The 20730-nt window shown below is 34.8% G+C and overlaps 1 protein-coding gene across 12 annotated transcripts in view; it reads left to right on the top strand.

Annotated features, from left to right (window-relative positions):
• MINDY3 (MINDY lysine 48 deubiquitinase 3) overlaps positions 1-20730 on the top strand; it is a 60441-nt gene that overhangs the window by 11098 nt on the left and 28613 nt on the right. For 11 of the 12 annotated variants that reach the window (XM_075143848.1, XM_075143857.1, XM_075143853.1 and 8 more), the window contains 7 exons: positions 434-607; positions 4365-4416; positions 6355-6469; positions 6886-6959; positions 7427-7506; positions 12861-12931; positions 14142-14222. In XM_075143848.1, coding sequence (XP_074999949.1) covers positions 434-607; positions 4365-4416; positions 6355-6469; positions 6886-6959; positions 7427-7506; positions 12861-12931; positions 14142-14222 — 647 coding nt within the window. Of the gene's footprint in view, positions 1-417; positions 608-4364; positions 4417-6354; positions 6470-6885; positions 6960-7426; positions 7507-12860; positions 12932-14141; positions 14223-20730 lie in introns of all 12 variants that reach the window. The other variant, XM_075143852.1, reaches the window with a different exon arrangement.

Raw genomic sequence — 20730 nt, 5'->3', positions numbered from 1 at the left:
TTTTTTCCATTTTAATTATTTGTAAAGCATGTCCTAGTACAAAGAATTTAAAATATTTTACACTTTCTTTTTATTAAAGTGTGCTTCCATGCCATTTTATGAGGCATACAGTATGTATACTACATGTCTCTAAACTCCCATTTGTGAGGTCTATGCCTGTCCATAGTACTTCTCTGTTATATAAATATTTGATTGAAATCTATTATTAGGAAAGGGAATGGATTAGAAATCATATTAAAACACATTTTTCTAAAGACAGCTTTCTAATTCTTTGATCCAGTATAGTCAAACAGCAATTAACGTTAATAATTCATAAGATAAAAGTAATAAAATCAATTATTTAGATAATATTAATGTATAAAAAAGATACTAGTAGCTTATATAAGATACTGATTAGCAGCAATTGAACTCATCTAGGTTTCTGATCTTTCAGAAGAGGAGCAGAAGAACCTTCTCTGTCATACATTATGTGATATTTTGGAAATGGCTTGCTCTGATAATTCTGAGTCGTACTCTCTGGCAACTTGGATAAGAGGAAAAACAACTGAAGAAACTGCTAGTATTTCTGAAAGTCCTGCAGAATCTAGTCGTCAAGAGGAACAACCTTGTAAGATGTATTTCTATGCTAAATTACCCATCACTTAGTGAAGTATTACATTGTTTTTGAGGGGCCAATGCTTTTTATTATTACACAGATGGGGTTTTTGCCTTTGTGATTGCATTAGCAATAGACGGATTTTTGTCTGTTATAATTAGAGGCATTGATCCTTTTTGTCGAAAGGAATATGCTATCTATCATTGGAGTTCTAACATACATGTTTCTCTTGAATTTGAGCAATTTCCATAATCTTTTCAATTTTATTTTTTAATTTATTGGGACTGATGTGTCTTTAATTTGGAAAAATCTACATGCTTCCTAACATTGGAGGAATATTTTAACTTGTCACATGTTGCTTCATTTCAGAAGAGCTTTTGTAGGAAATTCTGCAAAGCTTTATCTGTTCTAAAATATTCTGGATCCCCTGTTATGGAGAAGTAGCCTTTTTCCCTTTGTTTGATTCTATGCAGTACCAAAACAGCTTAATCAAATCACCTTCTAGTAGATTAATAGAATTTTTTTGTAGGTTAGAATTTTTCAGGTACATGGTTTTTGCAAATGTCTGATTCCTTCATTAGTCACTGACATCAACGATCCAGTGAACATCATCTGTTGCACCAGTAATATCTAACTGCTGTGGAGCCAGTGACATGGAAAGTTTGTCTGTGCATACACGATCATTGAGATGTGTATTTATTAATCTTTTAATAGGAGATATCTAACGTGTTAAAAGATAAGCTTCTTTTTCTTTTAGTTTTTGTTCCCAATGTGTCCCTTAAGAAGTATGAAAAACTCTTCACATGAGAACATGCTTATAAAGGTGCCATCTTTTGATGGAAGGAATATGTTATTCAGCAGTTTGTGGCATAACTACAAAGTAAGAATTGTACAAGTAGATTTATACGTGCACAGCTAGCTATAGAAATTAGTAGTGCTGGAGCTCTTTATGTTAGAAGTCATCTTCATCTGCTTCTACCAAATGCTCCATGTGCTTTAGAAGGCTCAAACAATAATAATTAAAATGTTACTTAATTGAAAAAACAGAAGGTCACCACATAAGAGTTCCAAAGTGAGCATTTTTTTTAATTAAGAAAAAGTATTATACAACTTTTCTGTTTTTTAAAAAAAAGAATCTTTGCAAGATAATAATACGGCAGTTGTAACTGAAATTCCTAATTGGTGTGGATTTTCCAGTTGTCTCTGAAGCTCTTGCTCATATTATGAGTTTTCCTTTGAAGAAAAAGTGAAGCAGAGCCTAGTTATCAATGGGCTTTTACTGTTTTATTTATTAATATATTGCCTTATTCTAAAGAACTTTTAACTGCAGAAAATGTTCAGCAGAAAGTCTTTTTAAACACACGCTCAATTAATAATTACCCTCAGCACTGACACTTAAGGAACTAATCCATTCTATTACATATCTACATTTTTCATATTTCTGTACGAGTCTACAAGTTCTATTTGACTTGTCCTTAATACCACGGAATGGGCTTAGGAAGAGCAGGATACATTTGCCATGAACAGTGTGCTTTTGTCATGAGCAACGTTAATCTCTTTCATTGTTTGTATTCTACGTTCCCTGCTAGACACTGAATGTACCTCTTGTAGGTACTCTCTAGTTCAAACAGTATTTTACCTTATATGTATAATGCAATACACTTCCTGATTTAAGATATATTTGTTAGGGTTTTTTTTCTTTTCTTTTCTGTCCTGGTATTTAACTATAGACCAGCTTCTTGCCTGGTTAGGCTGGGACAAAGATGTGGAGAAGAAGGTATTGTTAATAATGCAGACTTCTGTTACTGCTAGTGCAAAGGAATAAATGTATTTCTTGCTTGGTTGCTGTAATCAATAAAAATAGAAACAGGCATGGTCATAGTTGGTAGGACTTAAGAGATGAGTTCTGCGTGTGGGGGAGTATTACAGATACAATTCCACATGGCAGGCTACTGCTATTTGGGAATTGAATACGGGAATGTATTTATAATAAAACCATGAAATAGGATTAGACACAGCATGACAGAGTATCATTTTAAAGAATTTCTATACAATTGTATTTCTCATACAGCTCATGTTCTATTGCTGTGCGTTCTTTTCCTCTCCACTAAGCACTGTCTTTATTTAGCCTTGTTTGAGTTATGTACAGCTACACTTCTCATTAGGATTTCTACTTCTTTCCCTTTGTTTCAAATAGTAGTTCTCTTACCATTTCGCTCTGTTCTGTAGTAACAGAATGAAACTGCCTATCATCCTGCTGTGTGAACAAAAGGTGGATTCGAGCACACTTACTGAATGCAATAGCATTTTTCATCTGCTTTTGTGGTGTATACCAGTGACTTCTTGTTGGCCATGCATTGGCTGTAGTAGTGCAAGTTCCCAGGTTCAAAGATTGCTTTATATGATTTAGTCCCTCTAACTTTCTGCTTACAAAAACAAATGTTCTTGGAGCGGCGTTAGTTTCTGTAGCATTTTCTGCAATTTAGAGTCATTGTTTCATATTTTTTAAAAATGTCTTAAAAATACATTTTCTTAAGTCTAGTTTTGCTCTTGGTAACGTAATTTTAGCAATTCCTTGTAGTTTTTCAAAAGACAAAAACTAACACTCTTAAGACTACTGTTGCCTTATTTCTGAAGTAGAAAATGGAAGTATTCTATTGCTGGAGAATCAGTTGTATTTGCACGTAGGCAAATCAAGTGCATCTTTTGAAATACAATCAGAAAGGGCATAAAAAGCCCTTTCTGGAATTCTTGTGGGAAGAATTGATCAGTAGTATTAGCCCTAATGGCTTCAGGTCTTTAATGAATTGTATGCAGTCAAATTCAGTAGCTAGATGATCAGACATTATTTAAATATTCAGCATTAAGTGGCCTTTATCAGAAAGCAGATCTCTCTGTTTTGTATATTATTCTACTAGCAGGAAGATGGAGTCCTTATGGACATAGAGGACACGAAACACTGCTATAGTCTTAATATTTGAATGCCTATAGAATTTGATAATTACACAACTGGCGAGTATAACTTCCTATTGGTAAAAGAAAATTTGATTTTCAAAGTTCATTTCATCTCCTTGGTTTGGAAGTGTTGTGAGGGGAACAAAGGTATAAAGCCTGTGTTGAACTTGGGAAGACACTAATGCTGTATTTTTTTCTGTCTTGGATGTGACACTTATTTGAAAGGCTATTTATCCATTATTAAAAGAAAACAATGAGAATTTATGTAAAAACAGGATGTGTAACACTGTGTAGAATAATTCTACTCGTTTGTTTGCAATAAATAAGCATCAAAAGGGGAAAAAACCCCCAAAATTTCAATAACAGAAATGTGTATTTGAAGAAAAAATACAGCTTACCTACATTGATAAAATGATCCAAATAATCATGCTTGCTTTTCTAGGAAGTAATACTTCTTGTTGACCTGCAAAATTATATCTGTAGTATGCATATGCTTGATGACTTTGTGACAGCCACATTTTGTACAAAATCAACAGCTTAGTATTTGACAAATATTTTCAAGTCTACACACTCCAGTGGCTTTGTGCTTTTAATAAATTGATTAGTCCAAATAGAAATGTTCTTACTAATTTGTATGGTGGAATCTCAATGTTGCGGTAAATTAGTTTATACTAATCATTTAAAAAATTTAAATGTCAAGGGAGGTTTAAAAATTGAAAACATAATTAAAGCTTGAAAGTATACTAGCTTGCTGTGTGTATCTTGTGTCATTTTTTTGCCATGTGTAGTGCTGAAAAGTGTCTCTTGTGTATAGCTGCCTTGGCTGTCGAAGAGCTTGGCTTTGAGCGATTTCATGCATTAATTCAGTAAGTAATATGTTGGAACATTTAAAATACAATATTTTGAAGTTACAGTAGTATTCACAGCCCTGAAAGGGGTATGTTGAGGAACTTTTTGTGTGTTACACATCAGGTTAAAGTTGGATTTCAGGTTTTGGTTTGGGGGTTTCGGTGGTTTTTCTTTGCATTTTACCATTTAAAATGGAATATTATTTTGAGCATAAGCATTAGGCTTTAAAATAAAACTGGAGCAATGTAATGTGCAAAATTGGCTGAATAACTTGTGCATTTCAGGTATATGAACACAGCTAATTAAGATTCACGTTTAAGTTAAAGAAGTTAATCCTCAATTTTTATACACACTTCACGGGTGATTCTATCTGAAATACTTGTGAGATATATACACTGAAAAAAAATTGTCATCTAGTATTTTCTTGATTTGAGACAATGCAAGAAACATTTATAAAAATGTTTCATATACAAGACTGATTTTTGTTTCATACTTCATTGTTCTCTTTTTGGGGTGTAAATACAGAGCTTACAGTTCTAGTAAGTTTATCTTTAAAGGTAACAGCCTGTTATTTTTACAGTGAACAGTTGTAATCATTATACAAATAAATCCCCAAAGAGGAAAAAAGAGCAACAGAATTTCAAAAAACACTTGAGATGGAAAATGTTACTAATTAGAACTGAAGTAACTACTGCTTATTGTGTCAATAGTAATTATAGTTTGTTCTTTGAACCCGTTGTGGTATGAGAAAAGAAGAAAGAGGAGAATAGAAAATTTTTGTAACCTTATCTGATCAAAACACTAATTTCCTGCCCTCCCACTCACCCCCTCAATCTTTGGACTTGTGGTACCCACTTCAGTTTTTTTCAGTCTTTCTCACTGGAAATGAATGCTCTGGCATATGCCTTTAGAGCAAGCTGAGTGATGGATTTCAGAACTGACTTTGCCTTGCATACTTTGTATGCCTTATATACTCTATTGATAATGAAAGTTAGTTTAAAAATCTCAAGTGTTAGCCAGAGTAAAGCCATCTATGGATATATTTTTGCAGATGTTTGTTTCTTTTTTAAACAAGACTTACTAAAAGTGTGCAAGAAATCAAAAAGAAAATAATATAGGTAAATTTCTGTAAGATAAGCAGAGAGTGTGATCTAGTTTGAATTACGCAATAAAAACTAATGTTTGTGTTCTGAAAAGCAGTATTTAGTTCTAAATATCCCAAGAAATAGAAAGTGTATTACTTCACTGGAATCTTGATGGATTTCTTCCTTTCCTCTGTTTTTATTTTACTTTTTTTTTTTTTAAACATATGATCACCTGGCATTACCTTATCATCCAAACAGCAGCCCTATTATACAACCAGATAGTTTCCAGATAGTTTTTTACATGTTAATGTACCACTCGTGGTTTTGAACATTTTGCTTTTTTCAAAGCTAGAGTCTGACAAAATCAAATTCTCATGGGAAATGTAATAATTTATTCGAAAGACTGAAAGGTAGTCTTACCTCGTTAAGTGGAAGGTTTTTTCTCCACTGTTTATGGACAGAATGGCTTTCAGAACACTCTATAATGCAAACGTTATTTTGGTGACGTACAGTCTATTTGCAATTTCAGTAACAGTGTTTTGTAGAATTACTGCTTCAAGCCACTCAGCTCTTTCACAAGTGTATGTAACTTTATGGTTAGTGTTTGCATATAAAGACTATGTTCATTTTGCACATTGCTCCAGAATTATTTATCTTCTTCTGATGCGTAAATACTAATGATTCTATGGCAGTTATAGTAACTCCAGAACAGCTGCTGTGTCATTCTGTATATAACACCAGATTTACTCTGCTTTTACTTGGACATTTTCATGTTAGGTATTAGTAGTTCTTGTTTGTGCTTTGTGACACTATTGTAATGCTTCATCTAAATAACATTCTCCTTTTCTGTTGTTTTTTTCCTGTCTTTAGCAAACGAGCATTCAAAAGCTTCCCTGAACTGAAGGATGCAGTTTGGGATCAATACTCAGTGTGGACAAACAGATTTGGAGTATTGCTTTTTCTGTATTCTGTAATACTGACAAAGGTTTGTAGGCTGTTTGGTATTTTTTGTGTGTGTGTTTCTTTGTTAAGAGGAAGTTTGATCAGGTAACCCTTTTTCTGTAAAAGGTGAACACTAAACTGATAAACTAAGTCAAATCTAGAGAAATGTATGGAATGGTATCTTCATTCATGTTGCATTACATTTCCAGCATAAAAACTTGAAAAAGCTCAGTTTGTTGTGGTTTTGGTGGTTTTTTTTTCTGATCTGGGAGAATTACAGATTTTGGAAATATCCTTCCTTGTATATCCCTAACATCTTTTACCAAGAGAAAGAAGTGTGTTTAGGTATCAATTCATATAAGAACATCAGCCTCCTTATGTTTTACTATTGCATTCTGTTGTTGTAAATGTTGCAATTCATTCCTTAAGAGAGCAAAAATGTTGGTAATTTTTCTGCAGGGTATTGAAAACATAAAAAATGAAATTGAAGATGCAACTGAGCCATTGATAGATCCTGTTTACGGTCATGGAAGGTAAGCTGCTGCAAAATATGGTTGCTACGACTTAAAATAGATTACTGGGCTAATCTTTTATGTTTCTGTAACTGATCATTCTTTTAGAAATTATTGACATTACGACAAAGATTTAATTAAAACTTTATAATAGCTAAAAGCAACACTTAACATAGCATACCTTTTTCACTGCTTACTCCATTTAATGCATCACTTCCAAGGGAATGCCTCTGTTATTGCTGAATTTTTAGAGGAATAATTCCTAAATTCAGGGCTACATTTTTATGTCAAGTTGTTGGTTAAAAGAGTGGAGATCTTATTAGCATTGCTGAATTAAAAATACATGCTAATTAAAGGAATATAGTTAGAGAATATCTGCTTAGCTGTCCAGGTAATACAATATTTTTTTCATTTGTTAGAGATACAATTACTTTTTCAGAAATAAATTGTATGTCCCTTTTAATAGGCTATTTCTTTCTGTTATATAGCCAAAGTTTGATTAACCTCCTGTTGACGGGACATGCTGTTTCTAATGTGTGGGATGGAGACAGAGAATGTTCAGGAATGAGTAAGTTGATTCTAGTTTATGCTTGTCATAATTTTTACATACTATGAGATGCTGACCTGCAGATTTGGAATATGCTCTATTTCTGTTTTGATAGTCTCCTTGTTTACTCTCCTTTGATCTAAGCAGACCTCAAATGGAAATAAAACATACTTGCACAAAATCTCTGATGTTAATATCAGTGAATACAGGATTGTCAGCTACAGGTTGAAATTATAAGGTACCTGATGACCTGGGTGGTGGAAGGGAGTGCAGTCTATGCAAGTTGGGAAGGTTGGTCAATATATTGGAGACAGGGCCACTATTCAGAACAGCCACATCAGGCTAGAGAAGTGGATTGACAGGAACCTCATGAAATTCACCAAAGTCGCATCTGGGATGGAATAAGCCCATGCAACAGCACAGGGCAGGACTGACTGGCTAGGAAGCAGCTTTGTAGAAAAGGACCCGAGGTCCTTGTGGACAGTGAGTTGCACATGAGTCATCAGCATGCCCTTCTGGGAAAGGCAGCCAGCTGCATCTTGGGCTACATTAGGAGGAGGCTAGCCAGCAGGTGGAGGGAAGTGATGGTTCTTTCCCTCTATCTGGCACTTGTGGGACCACTTCTGGAGTGGTGTGTCCAGTTTTGGGCTTCCCAGTACACGAAAGACATTGATATAGTGGAGCGAGTCCAGCGGAGGGCCACCAAGATGATTAGGGGGCTCATGTGTTTTTCGCATTTCATTTTACAAGCAGAGAAGATGATCTGCAAGCAGGAACACTTTGAATTCTGCAAGTGTTCACATCCTCTTTGCCACTGCTACAAAGTCCATCTCCGGTTCATCAGCATGCTTTTGACAAGGATTTTCCATCATCTAAGTCATCACTGAAAATACTGACTTGAACTGAGGTTCGAGACAAATCCATGCAAGACCTGAATCAAAATGCTCTGGTTTGACAATGAACAAGTAGTATATTCTCCTTTGAGACTTTTTAGACTTCCAAATGATTATGATTCCATACAGGCTGTACTTCAGCATCAGACTTATTAGAATGTTATTTGGATATTGTATCTAACTCTTCTCACCCCTATTTGGTAGAATTCTTATCAGGGCATTTAGATTGGATTACTGCAGTCTATTATTTATGAACCTATACTGGCTGCTTTTTTGATTTCTTTTTTTTTTTGTTTTTTTTGGTCCTTCCTAGTGCATGCAAATTGATTAGTAATTTATTTCAAGACCCTTTGGAGGTTAAAATCATCCTTTCTCCTGGGTTTTTCCTCTAGCTTTTTTGTTGTTTTTGTTAGGGTAAGTACCCTATTTTCCTTTTTCTAGTCTCCTGACACCTCCTTTATGTTTGATACATAAGGTGATCATTAATGGTTCAGACTTATTTTGTGTAGCTACTTAAGTGTAACATAGTGAGTTTCATTAGGATCTGCAAGCTTGAACATGTCTGTCTTATTTACAGCTTTTTTTAGCCAGTTTTGTTACTTTTTTACTGCTGACACCATTATCTTATTGTTAAATCTTCTTGAGTATATGACATCATTTACCTTTTTGTGAATTAAAGCAAAGATGGCTTTGACTACTTGTATTTTCTTTGTATCATTTTCTTTTGTGTTATCAGTCAATTCCTACCCTGATTCATGCTGCATGTACTGAACATTGTTGTCATTTATCCCCTGCCCCTTCCTAACTGAAATTTGTTGTAATTAGCCTCTCTAGTTTTATCCATGTGTTCTCTTCAGTATTTTTAATTTTCTCTTTTTGATTTTTAGATTATGATTTATCAATCTGAATTGTTAGATTATGATCAATCAATCTGAATTGTTCTTGCAGCATTCCTTTACATTGGGATAATTTGCTGTTCTGCAATTTAATATATCTTTTTTTGAAATCTTGCAGTTCATTCCCTCATTTGTCTTTTAGATTATCTTTCTGGTAGACCTTATTCATTAGTTATCCAGTTGGAATTTTTTCTTTTCTGAGAATACTGAACTCTCTTTTCACACAGTAATATTCCACATTTAGGTTCTTAATCAATTCTGCCCTAAAAATCCAGAACCAGAACTCCCATAGAAACATCTGTCTCTTTTTGGGGGGAGAGGAGGAGCAGAAAATCTTTAGTACATCTTGAGAATCTGGTATTATGTATCCTGTTAGTTTTTCACCAGTCGAATAAATGGACTTAACTGCTGTTGGGAGTCCTCTGTTTTCTTCAAGCCCTTGGGATAATTACAGTCAAAACCAGCTTATTCACGGTCTTTAGTCTATAATCAGTATCTATTACAAAGTGATTAGTGTAGCCTATCAAAAAGAAGGACAACGAACAGCTTGTACTGTTCACAGCTTCTTAGGCAAGACTGAATTTTGGATACATTGTCACAGTTCCTTTAGCTATCAATCCTTTTTGTCATCTTTTCTTTTCTCCTTTAATCGTTTCTCCTGTATTTTGACTCTCTTTGGCTGTAGCCTTCAGCTTCCTTTCTGCCAATGCTATGAGTTTCTCATGTAGAAGGGTTGCAGGTTACAAAATAACAAGAACTGAATGTGTTTGCTGACTGTTTTCTGAAGTTGGCTTTACGTATGTTTTTCTGGTTTGGTTACTGGTCACTTGCCTTTAAATTCCTCTGGTCAAGCGACTCCAGTTCGGAAGGTTTGATATTAGTATTGTACAGAGCTGACTGCCAGTGCTGCTTGATTTTTCCATGTGTAAACATAATGGAAAGAGATTTTAGGTACTTCTGTGATTAGGTGTGATCAGTAGGTGAACTTCTGAAGCTGAGAGGCAGGAAAGGTATCCCTGGGCATGGGGTAAAGGTGGTGCTAAAGAACTGCAGAAAGCCGTGGATGTGTTGTAGTTCATGGTGTCTTTGCAGGGGCAGCAATGAACAAACAGTGAGAAGTTTGAGCTGCAATGCAGGAACAGGAAAAATGCTAGATATGTGATGCTATTATCATAAGTAAACACATTAACTAAATTGAATTTTCAGAATGGCACTTGCCTTACATTTTTATTCAGCTGTTCAGCTGTTTAGATAAGCAATTTTTAATTAATAAGTAAATCTTTAAAATTATTTTAAAGCCATTTTAAAGTTACTGTCAGTAATTTCACAGTGACAAAGAACATACTGAATTAAAAACTTGAGGAATTACCAGGTAGTTTGCAGATTATATTCAGAGCTCTGACTCTTACAGTATTGCATATTTTCCAAATAGGGCAGGAGTTATTAACTGGAATTGTTCTTGGCCACCGCTGGTACAAATACCAGTGAAATGATCTCTCTTCTTTGACTATCTACATATTCCCCTTTAAACCTTTCTTCTTATTCTAATCTCTTTTCTTGCCACAGTTATGCACAGTAGGAAGATATTGGAAGATTTTTTTTTTCCTCCTTTTTTAAAGACCATCATTCTTACATGAAGTGTAGCAATTTAATAGGAATACAAATAATGCTGTATTTGCTTTTTCTAAGTAGTGCCAAGAATTTGTGGTGTTTCATGTTGTCACTGGGTGGCAGTATTCTGATACGGTTGGTAACAATATCATTACATTTTAAAACCATCATAAGCTTGGGCCTGACTTTTTTTTAAGGGCTCAGGTTTTCTCCCATTTTAGAAATTTGAGTAAATTGCAAAAGTACTTTAAAAAAAGGAGAAACTAACTTTCTGACAAGAAGCATATATATGCATTTTCTTAGATGATCTCTGGTGTTATCAGATCTCTTCCAGGGGTGTGTTTTCCTTCTGTGGGATGAGGATGTTCACAAGGATGAACTTTGATTTAGGGCAGCTAATCTCCCTTTGTTTGAAGGATCCTTCACTAGTGTTTTTTAATTGGACTAGCTTTCTTACCCTTGGCTCAAAGAAAGGATGAATTGTCTCAGCGTATGGCAATTTATAGCAACACAGCTATAAGTCAGTGAGGTAATAGGGTTCTGCAAAGCATTATCTGTGCACCCCCAAATGTTTTAATTCCAAGCAAGTTTGAAGATAATTCTTGAAAGCACAGTTTCAGATCAAGGAATTCTGCACTGCAAAGAGAACCTTTTAATATGTATAGCTGACAACTCTGCAAGGAAGGAGTTATACTTCCAGGCCACAAAGGTAGTGAACAAGCTAGTGTTTGTAAGTTTTTTGGGTTTTGTTTTTTGGAGTTGGGTTTTTTTTTTCCTTAACAGTAGAGGAAAAAGTTAAACCATGACTATAATAACTGTTCTGCACTGTTGCAAAATTCAGTGAGGTAAACTTGAAGTTGATGAAGGAAGCATGGCACACCATGCTTAGCACTGCGAGTTGCAATGAAATGCAGAGTTGATTTCTGGAAGTCCAGAAATCTTTTAAATTTAGAACAATTTCTTTCACTTGCTAATGGTCCTGAGGCTTTAGCCCATGGATAAAGACGTCATAGTTTTATGCTGTTGTACATGAATGATCAGTGTTAAAAAAATATAGTTGAGAATTAGTGTTTTAGAAGGAACTTTCAAATATGAAAGTCAGTGTTCTCCGAAAAAAGAAATACAGATCTTCTTGTTAAATTGATCATGGTGTATGTTCCTATGTGTATTTGCAGGATCAGGTATGTACTGCTCTTTGTTTAGACAATGTTTGGAGATCTAGCAGAGCTGTCTCAAGTAGACAGTACTTGTGCTGTTGAGCTAATGTATATGTAAGCCCAGAGCTTCTTCAAATCCTTATAACTAGTTTCTAAGGTTGAATTTTGAAGTACTTTCTCATTCTTTATTAGAGGGCCGCAAATAAGGCTCTGGAAGTGCTCTTCCAATCAGTAGTACATAAATATTTCAGATGTTCCTGACAGCTGTGTGTGTTTGAAAGCTGTATGATACAGTAAGTGGAAGTCAGTACAGAAAATCAAATCGAGTGAATGCTTTCTTTCCTACTAACAAAACTATTATTTGCAAAGTTATGTTTAATTATTCAGAATGTGAAATGATTAAGATAAATATAGCCAGGGAACTCTTTAAAAAAAAAAAAAAAGGGAGGGAAAGGAAGCTACATATATGCGTATATACATTTTTTTCCCCATCAAGGTAGCTGGTTTTGTAAATTTTTTTGAGAATAATTTTGGTGTAAGTTAAAGTACTTCATCTCCTAATAAATCCAACAACTTTTGAAAAGAGACTATCAACAGTAAACTTCTAAAACCATCCATTTGGCTCTTCTTATTTTATAGAGAGGGAAATTATTAAACTTTTGTAGTTTTTGACTATACCTTGATGATTTGCCATTGTTGCTAAAACTGCACAACTTCAAAAATTGTTGTTACTTGACCAATTTTGAAAGTAAGAAAAATCGCTTAAAAGAGGTTTTGCAGATTCTTCTTGAATAAATTCTGTGTTTTGTTTTGAACAGAACTTCTTGGTATACATAAACAAGCAACAATAGGCTTTTTGACATTGATGGAATCTCTGAGATACTGTAAGGTAAGCTTACAGTAAGTTTTCTGCATCATTTAAAATTTTTCTTTCATTAAGGTATTGTGGGCTTCTTTCACAGTATTACTAAAATCTTCACTGTGTACAACTGAAGATGTTAAGGAACTTTTGAAGTATGTTCAACTTCAAATTAAAACGGAGAATAATACTATGTTAAAACAGGTATTTTTAATAAGATTATTAAATGCACCTTATTGAGTAAATGTTGTTTGATGCTATTTAAATTAGAACTTTATTGCAGCAATTTAGTATAGCTAGTTAGAAGCTTATGTTTTTACTAAAATAAGGCTTAATGCAAGTTATGTAGATGGTTGTAAAACTGCGAAGTCCCAAAGTGGCTTGCTATTGTGAGTGTTGCGGTTTTATTGTTCTCTTTTTATGCTATCCCTGTCTTCCATTTAAAATAAATAGCCGTAAATAAAAATCGTAAAACTACTATTAAGTAAATATATTCTGAATATAATATTCAAGTCCTAAAAGTTACTTTATGTTCTTATCTGTGAACATCTTGAAAGTAACTGAAGTGCAACCTAGTCCATACTGTTTCTTCCTGTTGTGACACAGAATTTCTTGATTTAAGGTTTTTATTTGAGAAATTTTGGACTTTACAAATATGACTTTTGAAACAGCATTAATACTCTTAATTTCAAAAGGCTTTTTGGTTGTTCTTTGCTTCCTTTTCAATCTCTATTGAATTTCTTTAATTTAGCTTAGGGTTAAAGAGGATTATGTAGTTTGCAGAACATTGATGTATTGACTGTAACTAACTATCCCTTCATTTATTAAATAAATGTCAACTCTGAATTGATTCGTCCAAAGCCAGCGAATAAGTCAAGTGGACTTCTACCTCATTTAGCATCCGATTATAGTATTGTTAAGCATAGGAGTACTTATTCGTGTGTAGTGTTTGAAGCATGTCTCCAAGTTCGAAATATGGGATATTGTTGATACCACTTTCTCACTGATGTCTTATTTCAGTTAATTATCATAAGCTATGTTGTTTACCACGTCAAACAGGAATCAGTGATCAAAATTAGAATCTAAGTATTTTACACTGTTTTGTCATTTTAATTGAACATTTTATATTAGTTTTCAGGGCAGTCGGGACTTCACTAACTGAATTGTCATTAACTTGATCATCAACTAGATAAGTTTTCTGGGTTTGCTTTGTGTTTCTGATTTTGTTGTACCTTTTTAGGTTGGCTCCTATTTGAAATCTCCAAAATTTCCCATTTGGATACTTGGCAGTGAAACACACCTGACAGTCTTTTTTGCCAAGGTATGTTAGATATGATTTTTGGTACCCTCAGGCAGATAAACACCACATAATTCAAAGTTCAGATCTTGCTACAATGTGAGTTTCATGTGGCTTTAATGTAAAAATGTAGTCGCCAAACCTTTTAATTAAGCCTTCCCTGGAAGGCAGAGTTGTTCAAATGGTTTAATGATATCTCATAAATTTTAGTGAAGTCTTTCGGTTCTAGCTTAATTTATTGAGCTGGGGGAAGGGTAAGCTTTAGAACACCATAATTGGGATAAGTACTGTCTTAAATTTCTATAGTGCAAGAGAGAGATAAAAAAGAAATAGTTATGTGTAGGTACCTGTTAATCGTTTAATATCTCTGACAGTACTTTCACAATTTTTAATCTATAACCATAGTTTTTTCTTCTACATTAAAAGTAGATATCAGGACTGTTATGATAATTCCTATATTTATTCTATCAGATATGTATTGTAATCTGTGGAACATATAAAATGCTTTTGAGGTGAGTTCTTAGTTTAAAATCTTAGACCAAATTTTCTGAGGAGACAATTTCTATTTCTTTAGTTGAAGTTTGTAAGTTTTTTTCCTTACTTTTTTTTTATTTCTATAGAACACTTGTTTCTGATTAAAAATACGTATTGAAACTTTAAATGGTACTTACTAGTATATTTATTAACGCTTATTAGGAATGAAATTTTCTATAGTTAATATGTTACAAATAAATGAATATTTTAGGTATAAATCTTGAAAATAAGTACTAGAACATACAACAAAGTTAAAGCCATAATTTCTTGAGGTGTTGAATTTCCGTAAGGAAAACTTTGGCCTAATCTTTAAAAAGAGGACACAAAAACTAAGATTTTTTTTTTTATAAAAACAAACAAACAAACCCCTGCAATACATTGCAAGTTTATGTGTAGCAATATTTCTTTACCTTTAAACTTAAATTAAAAAAATCCTTTAAATTAATTAGTCTATGTTGTGCATTGAATATTTTTTTTGCAGATTCTGGTGTAAATGCTATACTAGAACTTCCTTGAATTCCTTGTGTCTGATAAATGCTCTCTCTTCCCTACTCCATGGTAATAGAAAAATCCTTATCCTCCTTTGAATGTTTGTTTTCTGCCTCACTCTCTCCCCAGTCTTTTCTAGTAAAGTTTTTTGATTTCAATTTTGAAATTTTATCCACAATTTTTCTGAATTATACCATTAAAGTCAGTACCTTGTCGTTTAGATAGCAGTCTGATGCAAATAGGCATAATCACTCTGTTACACAAGTCAAGTGTACCTGTCCAGAATGTTACTACATCTTCTAATATTTTGTGTTTACAGTGACCATTTCCAGATAGAAATCCAGTTCTAATGCTCTTTCTTTTAGGATGTTGAGGGCTGTTTGCTGGGTTTAAAGTAACTGGGCATCAACATCTGGTGCCTCCAATACAGCTTGGTTCCTCTTTCTTCACTGAACTCCACTTAGGCTGTGGAAATATCTTGGATTTGTGATTAATATCTTAGGAACTGAAAAGCAGGAAAGGGAAGCAACATAGGCTTGGCAAAGAATGTCCTAGAAATTTTTTGATGAAAAGAAGTAGGAGCTGAAGGTGTGTTAAAGTTCCAAGAGTCGTTGAATATGTGCTTTGCATGTCTGACCTCACCCTTTCTAAAGTAAAGGTTTGTGAGCATTTCAGGTGGAGCAGAGATGTCAGCTACAGTGGAAACATGAATTGTGTCAGCAATCCGTTTTTTTATCAGTTGAAGCTACATGCCAAAAACTACAGGAAGAAACTTGAATTCATTGCCAATGGCTAGTCAGCAAGTTGTTAAAGTAGTGTGTGTAGTCGTCTAGATGGTGCTTGATACTGAGGGTGTAAGGATGTAACTTCTAGCTTGATAGTGAGTTTGGTTACATCAGAAAGAAATCTTCAGAATGGAAAGAGGAAAATGGACTGTGGAGCCAAACGCAGTGCAGATTAAGTTTGAAAAAAGCAAATACAGCTTTAAGTCTTTCAAGCTGCATATGATTTACAGGAGCCCAAACCCTTATGTTTAAATAGAAGAACACTAGGCAATTATTAAGCAGAATAGCAGTCACTTTTGTCATTAGCTGACTAACTGGGCCTAGAAACCTAGAAAAAAGCAATCTTCCTAGGATACTGTCACTATGGACAAGTAGTGTGGGGAAATTACGGAATGGGACAGAATCTTCATTGCTATTGGGGACTTTTCTCAAATTTCTCATACTCAAATTCTGCATACCACCCTACGCAAAGAAAGTTGGCTGCTGTTCTTTAATACTCAGGTGCTTCACTCAGATTTTTACATTTGATGTGGAGTACAGCAATAAACGTCCTCTTAACTGTGGAATGAAAAATCATCCACCTTACTTTTCTATCTCAGAACATTTTGAATTAAATACTATAGACATCTATTGCTGTCTGCCAGAATATATTTGCATTACTCTAAGTGTGGATCATTCTGCTGTAGCTGTGACCTTCAGAGAAATGTTTTTCAGTCATACTTTCTAAAATAAATAAATCTGTCCATAGCTGCCATTCTAAAACTTTCTACATTTTCAGTGGATTTTAATGAATGAGCAAAATGCAGCATAGCATCTTTGGGCTGAAGATCACACTTACAGCTTAAAGTGAAAATAAAAAAATGAACTAAAGCATGTAATTGGGCTTAAGTTCTCTTGTAACTACATCTGCATGAAATAGCCTTAAATAGTGACAGCTGAGTCAATTCCTAGCTTTAACAAAAGTCTACAAGTGGGTCAGCGGTTTTCCCCACTACTAAAATAATAGAGATTTTATTCTATCTGCATGATCTTCATTTCCACATCTTGATTGTCAAAGTTCATTTGGTATGTACAGAAATATTATTAGCCTCATTTTACTACAAGGAATTGGAGGTAGAAATAAATGACTTAAGAAATAATTTCTTCCTTAAAACAGCAATTTTGATTGAACCACATTTTATTGAAGAGAATATCAAATATCAGTAGTTTTTCTTCCTGGGACTTAGTTGACCTGTCGCTACCCAAATAGTTATTTACAGTTAGATATTTTGGAGGCAACCATGCAGACACAAGTTGAAATGCAGTGGATAATCTCCTATGCAAAACATGGAAACATGAGGATACTCATTACAACGTTTTGATCCGCTATCACCCACTTCAGTGGAAGCGTTCTTTCTAGATGAAAGAAAATAGAATCTGGAAACATCTGAAATGAAGCTTCACCTCACATCTTCCATATTTTAATTTCTAAGCTAGACTGTATTGAGTAAAAATACTACAGCTTGTTCTGCGGATGAGTATGTAATGAAGTTGGAAAGGACATACGAACATTTGTATTACCTAAATAGTTAGTTTTTCAGAACTCTGATACTTATGTGTATCATAATAGTGTGAATAGTTGGGAGGGCGGGGGGCAAATGTTAGCAGGGAACCGTAATTAATACCAGCATATTTTCTTTCTATCAATTACAACTGTGTGTGTATAAGACCAGAAAGTTTGTTGATGCTCAGCAATCCAAATTCAACATCTACTGAAAAAATAGGAGTGGCTATTACTCCTAGTGGTTGTGGACTTCACACAAGGTAGATTTTCCCTGGAAAACTGAGTATGTAGGTTCTTAGTAGGCAATTAAATCCAAGCAGCCATCATTTCTGCCTCTCCCTTCCCTCCCTTCCTTTCAGTGAGTAAGAAAACTTTCAAATGGCCTCAGGCCAACAAAAATAAACAAGGAAGCTTTCATCTGACACACTAAGTATCCCTGCATGCTCTGTCAGATTGTGCTAATGCAAATAGACAGTATTGTAAATGTCCTCTAAAAATCAACTTCAGAGTTACAGTCTTTTTTTTATTATTATTGTAGGGAAAAGAGAGAGTGAGGGGCAGCTCTAAATTACTTAATGTAGGGATAAGGCTGTGATGCTTTGGATCAAATGCTGCATGGTCAGTTATTGGTTATTTTTATGATACTCGTAACATAGGGAGTTATGACAAGCTGAGACAATTCAGAACTTTTAGGAATGTCAGAGTGTGGTCAGACATTGTATAAAAGAATACCAACAGGGTGAAATGTTATGTGAAATATAACAAGAAAATGTTTCAGTGCAAACAATAGGAAGAACAAACAAGGAAGAACAACCTGCTTTCTAAATACTATCTGCTGACACGCAAACTCACATGGTCTGGAAGTTTGAATTCAGACTCTTTGAAAGTGAAAAGACAGCATGGAATGAATGTCTGTCTGGTGACTTCAGGTGATGAAACTGTCCGTGCAGACACTTCGGAGCTGTGTAAGTTTTTCAAAAACTCCCTTAGTCTGTTCCCAGATCTTGGAGCACACAGGCCACAACAGAATCGGCTATCCATTTTCAGTTACAGCATTGTAGCATTTCTAGACTTGAAGAATCAGATAGGCAGACAAAACTCCTGGCTGAGACATCTGAATAAGTTACAAATTACTGCTTTTCAAGGAAAGTGTGCCTGTTTTGCTGTGTTGGGACTGTACTTATGGTTTTGGATTACGTTTTTTTATTTTTCTAACTTTGATCACTGTAACCTGTTCTACATATTCTCAGGGCCTTTCTTCAGCATCCTCGATAGTATTGTCTCTCAGAAGAAAGAGCATTCACTTCTCTTCCTAAACAATCTTTTTGATCAAAGTTCAACAGAAGGACACCTGAGCAAACACTGACACTGCTATAGGAGATCCTGAATTTTGGTCAGTGGTGTTTACCAGAACAGAGGGAGTGTTACTGGGTGCAGTATTTAATCTCAGAACACCCACAGCAAATGTCAGTGGCCATGAAAGAAAATAAGATGCATGTGTAAAAATTCAGCCATTACTAGCGTGTGTTAGCAACTCTGGTCTCTGCAAAAGTAATCTATGTATATCCAAATAAATTATACTTATCCTTTAACTTAGGAACTCTTCTACTTTGGGAAGGTAGTGAAAAATATCTATGCCCTTCTTTTGTTTTTTGCTCCCATGACCAGTGAATGCAGGTAATCAGATTTTGAAAAAGTCTTTCTTCTTCAGAGAAGAAATCAAAATCAGATTTTGAAGAATTCCACTTCAGGAAATGGTTACAGAGCATGTGGTTTCAGAGTCTTTAGTTTCCATGAGTAAGTGGAATTGGTTCTGGTTGAGACAGTCTGGATATCTAGTAGAAAGGGTATAGATGTGTGAGGCAACTGCAGAAATAACTTCTGGGCTAAAGTGGGGTTTAAATTTTCTGTGTGCTGATTAAGAGCAGGGAGACAAATGCTGCTCTATTCTTTACAGTAGCTCTGACCTGGCTAAATCAGCAGTGAATCCTCAAATATTTCTATTAGCTGTTAATTTAAGAGCTCCTCTCTGCAGGAAGAGATCCCTTTTTAAAATGAATGTTAGAGCAGGGTGTTTCCTGTGGGATCTGTGGGCCTCCAAAGAGAATTGAAGTTACTCTACTGGTTGGTTTAAGCTTCATAGTGTAAATGCTATTGCTAAATGAATTTAAATTGTTCTGAATAATGCAGTAGTTCATAAGGGTTGCTTTGTCCAAATAAGTTTCCTAGCAGAGAGGCCAAGTCTCTTGAAAATAATGGTCTCATAGTTGGCAGGGGGCACCTCAAAATAAAATACTTCTGTAAGGTATCTACCCTATTCTAGCTTTGCAAGATCACAGAGCTTAACTGTGAACACCAGCATTTATCCAAGTAACTTCTAGATTTTGTCTAAACTTTTCATTGTAGTAAAATAGACTTTATATGTGATGCAACAGTGTTTGGTGGCATATTTGTTTTTAATGAAACAAGTTCATGACATCAGTTTACCCAAAGTCATGGTGGCTTTATTTTCTCTAAAGATAACCAATCTGGAGCACTGTCATTTATGAAGTCTCTGTGTTTCTATTTCTCAATTTTTTCATTAGAAATGTAGTTTTGGCTTTAAATGGAGGTAGCTTTCATGAGAAACTTTGTCAATCATGATTTTTGGCTTTGCTCAGGAGAAACATTTGTGTCTCCTTTTATTTTCCCATTTCCCACATTGTTGGAATGAGCAGCCAACTGTGATAGCTGCAAGGAAAAATCAGGTGTCTGTCTCCTCTTAGTTTTTGATGGTCTGTGCTTCAACTGTACTAAAAGAATTTTTGAATAGTGGAGAAACCAAAGCTCCTTAGAGTGGCTATACCAACTTTATACAGGACGTGTTCTTTTTCATGTCTTGCACAAGGTTTGGGAAAGAAGAAAAGGTTGTGAAGAAGCCAAGTATGCCCTCTCCAATCCAGGAGATAAAGAACTGGTTCTGGTTTTGCTACCTCCCTGACATCCTTTCAGGCCTACAAAATGTCTTTGAGAACTCTGCACTTCCAAGAAGAGCAGAGATATGCAGAGGACAACAGAAAGGTTGAGTGAGTAGATTGAGGTGTACATGTCTGTGGTAGGCACGTGGGGCTGATCTGCAGAGCTAGAAGGTTAGGAATCATGGATCATTGCGCCATAAGAAATCCCGTAATAGATGTACAGA

Source organism: Calonectris borealis, chromosome 2 (assembly GCF_964195595.1).
Source record: "Calonectris borealis chromosome 2, bCalBor7.hap1.2, whole genome shotgun sequence".
NCBI classification, from domain to species: domain Eukaryota; kingdom Metazoa; phylum Chordata; class Aves; order Procellariiformes; family Procellariidae; genus Calonectris; species Calonectris borealis.
Note: the sequence above shows the minus strand (reverse complement) of the source record. Positions and strands in the feature narration are given on the sequence as shown.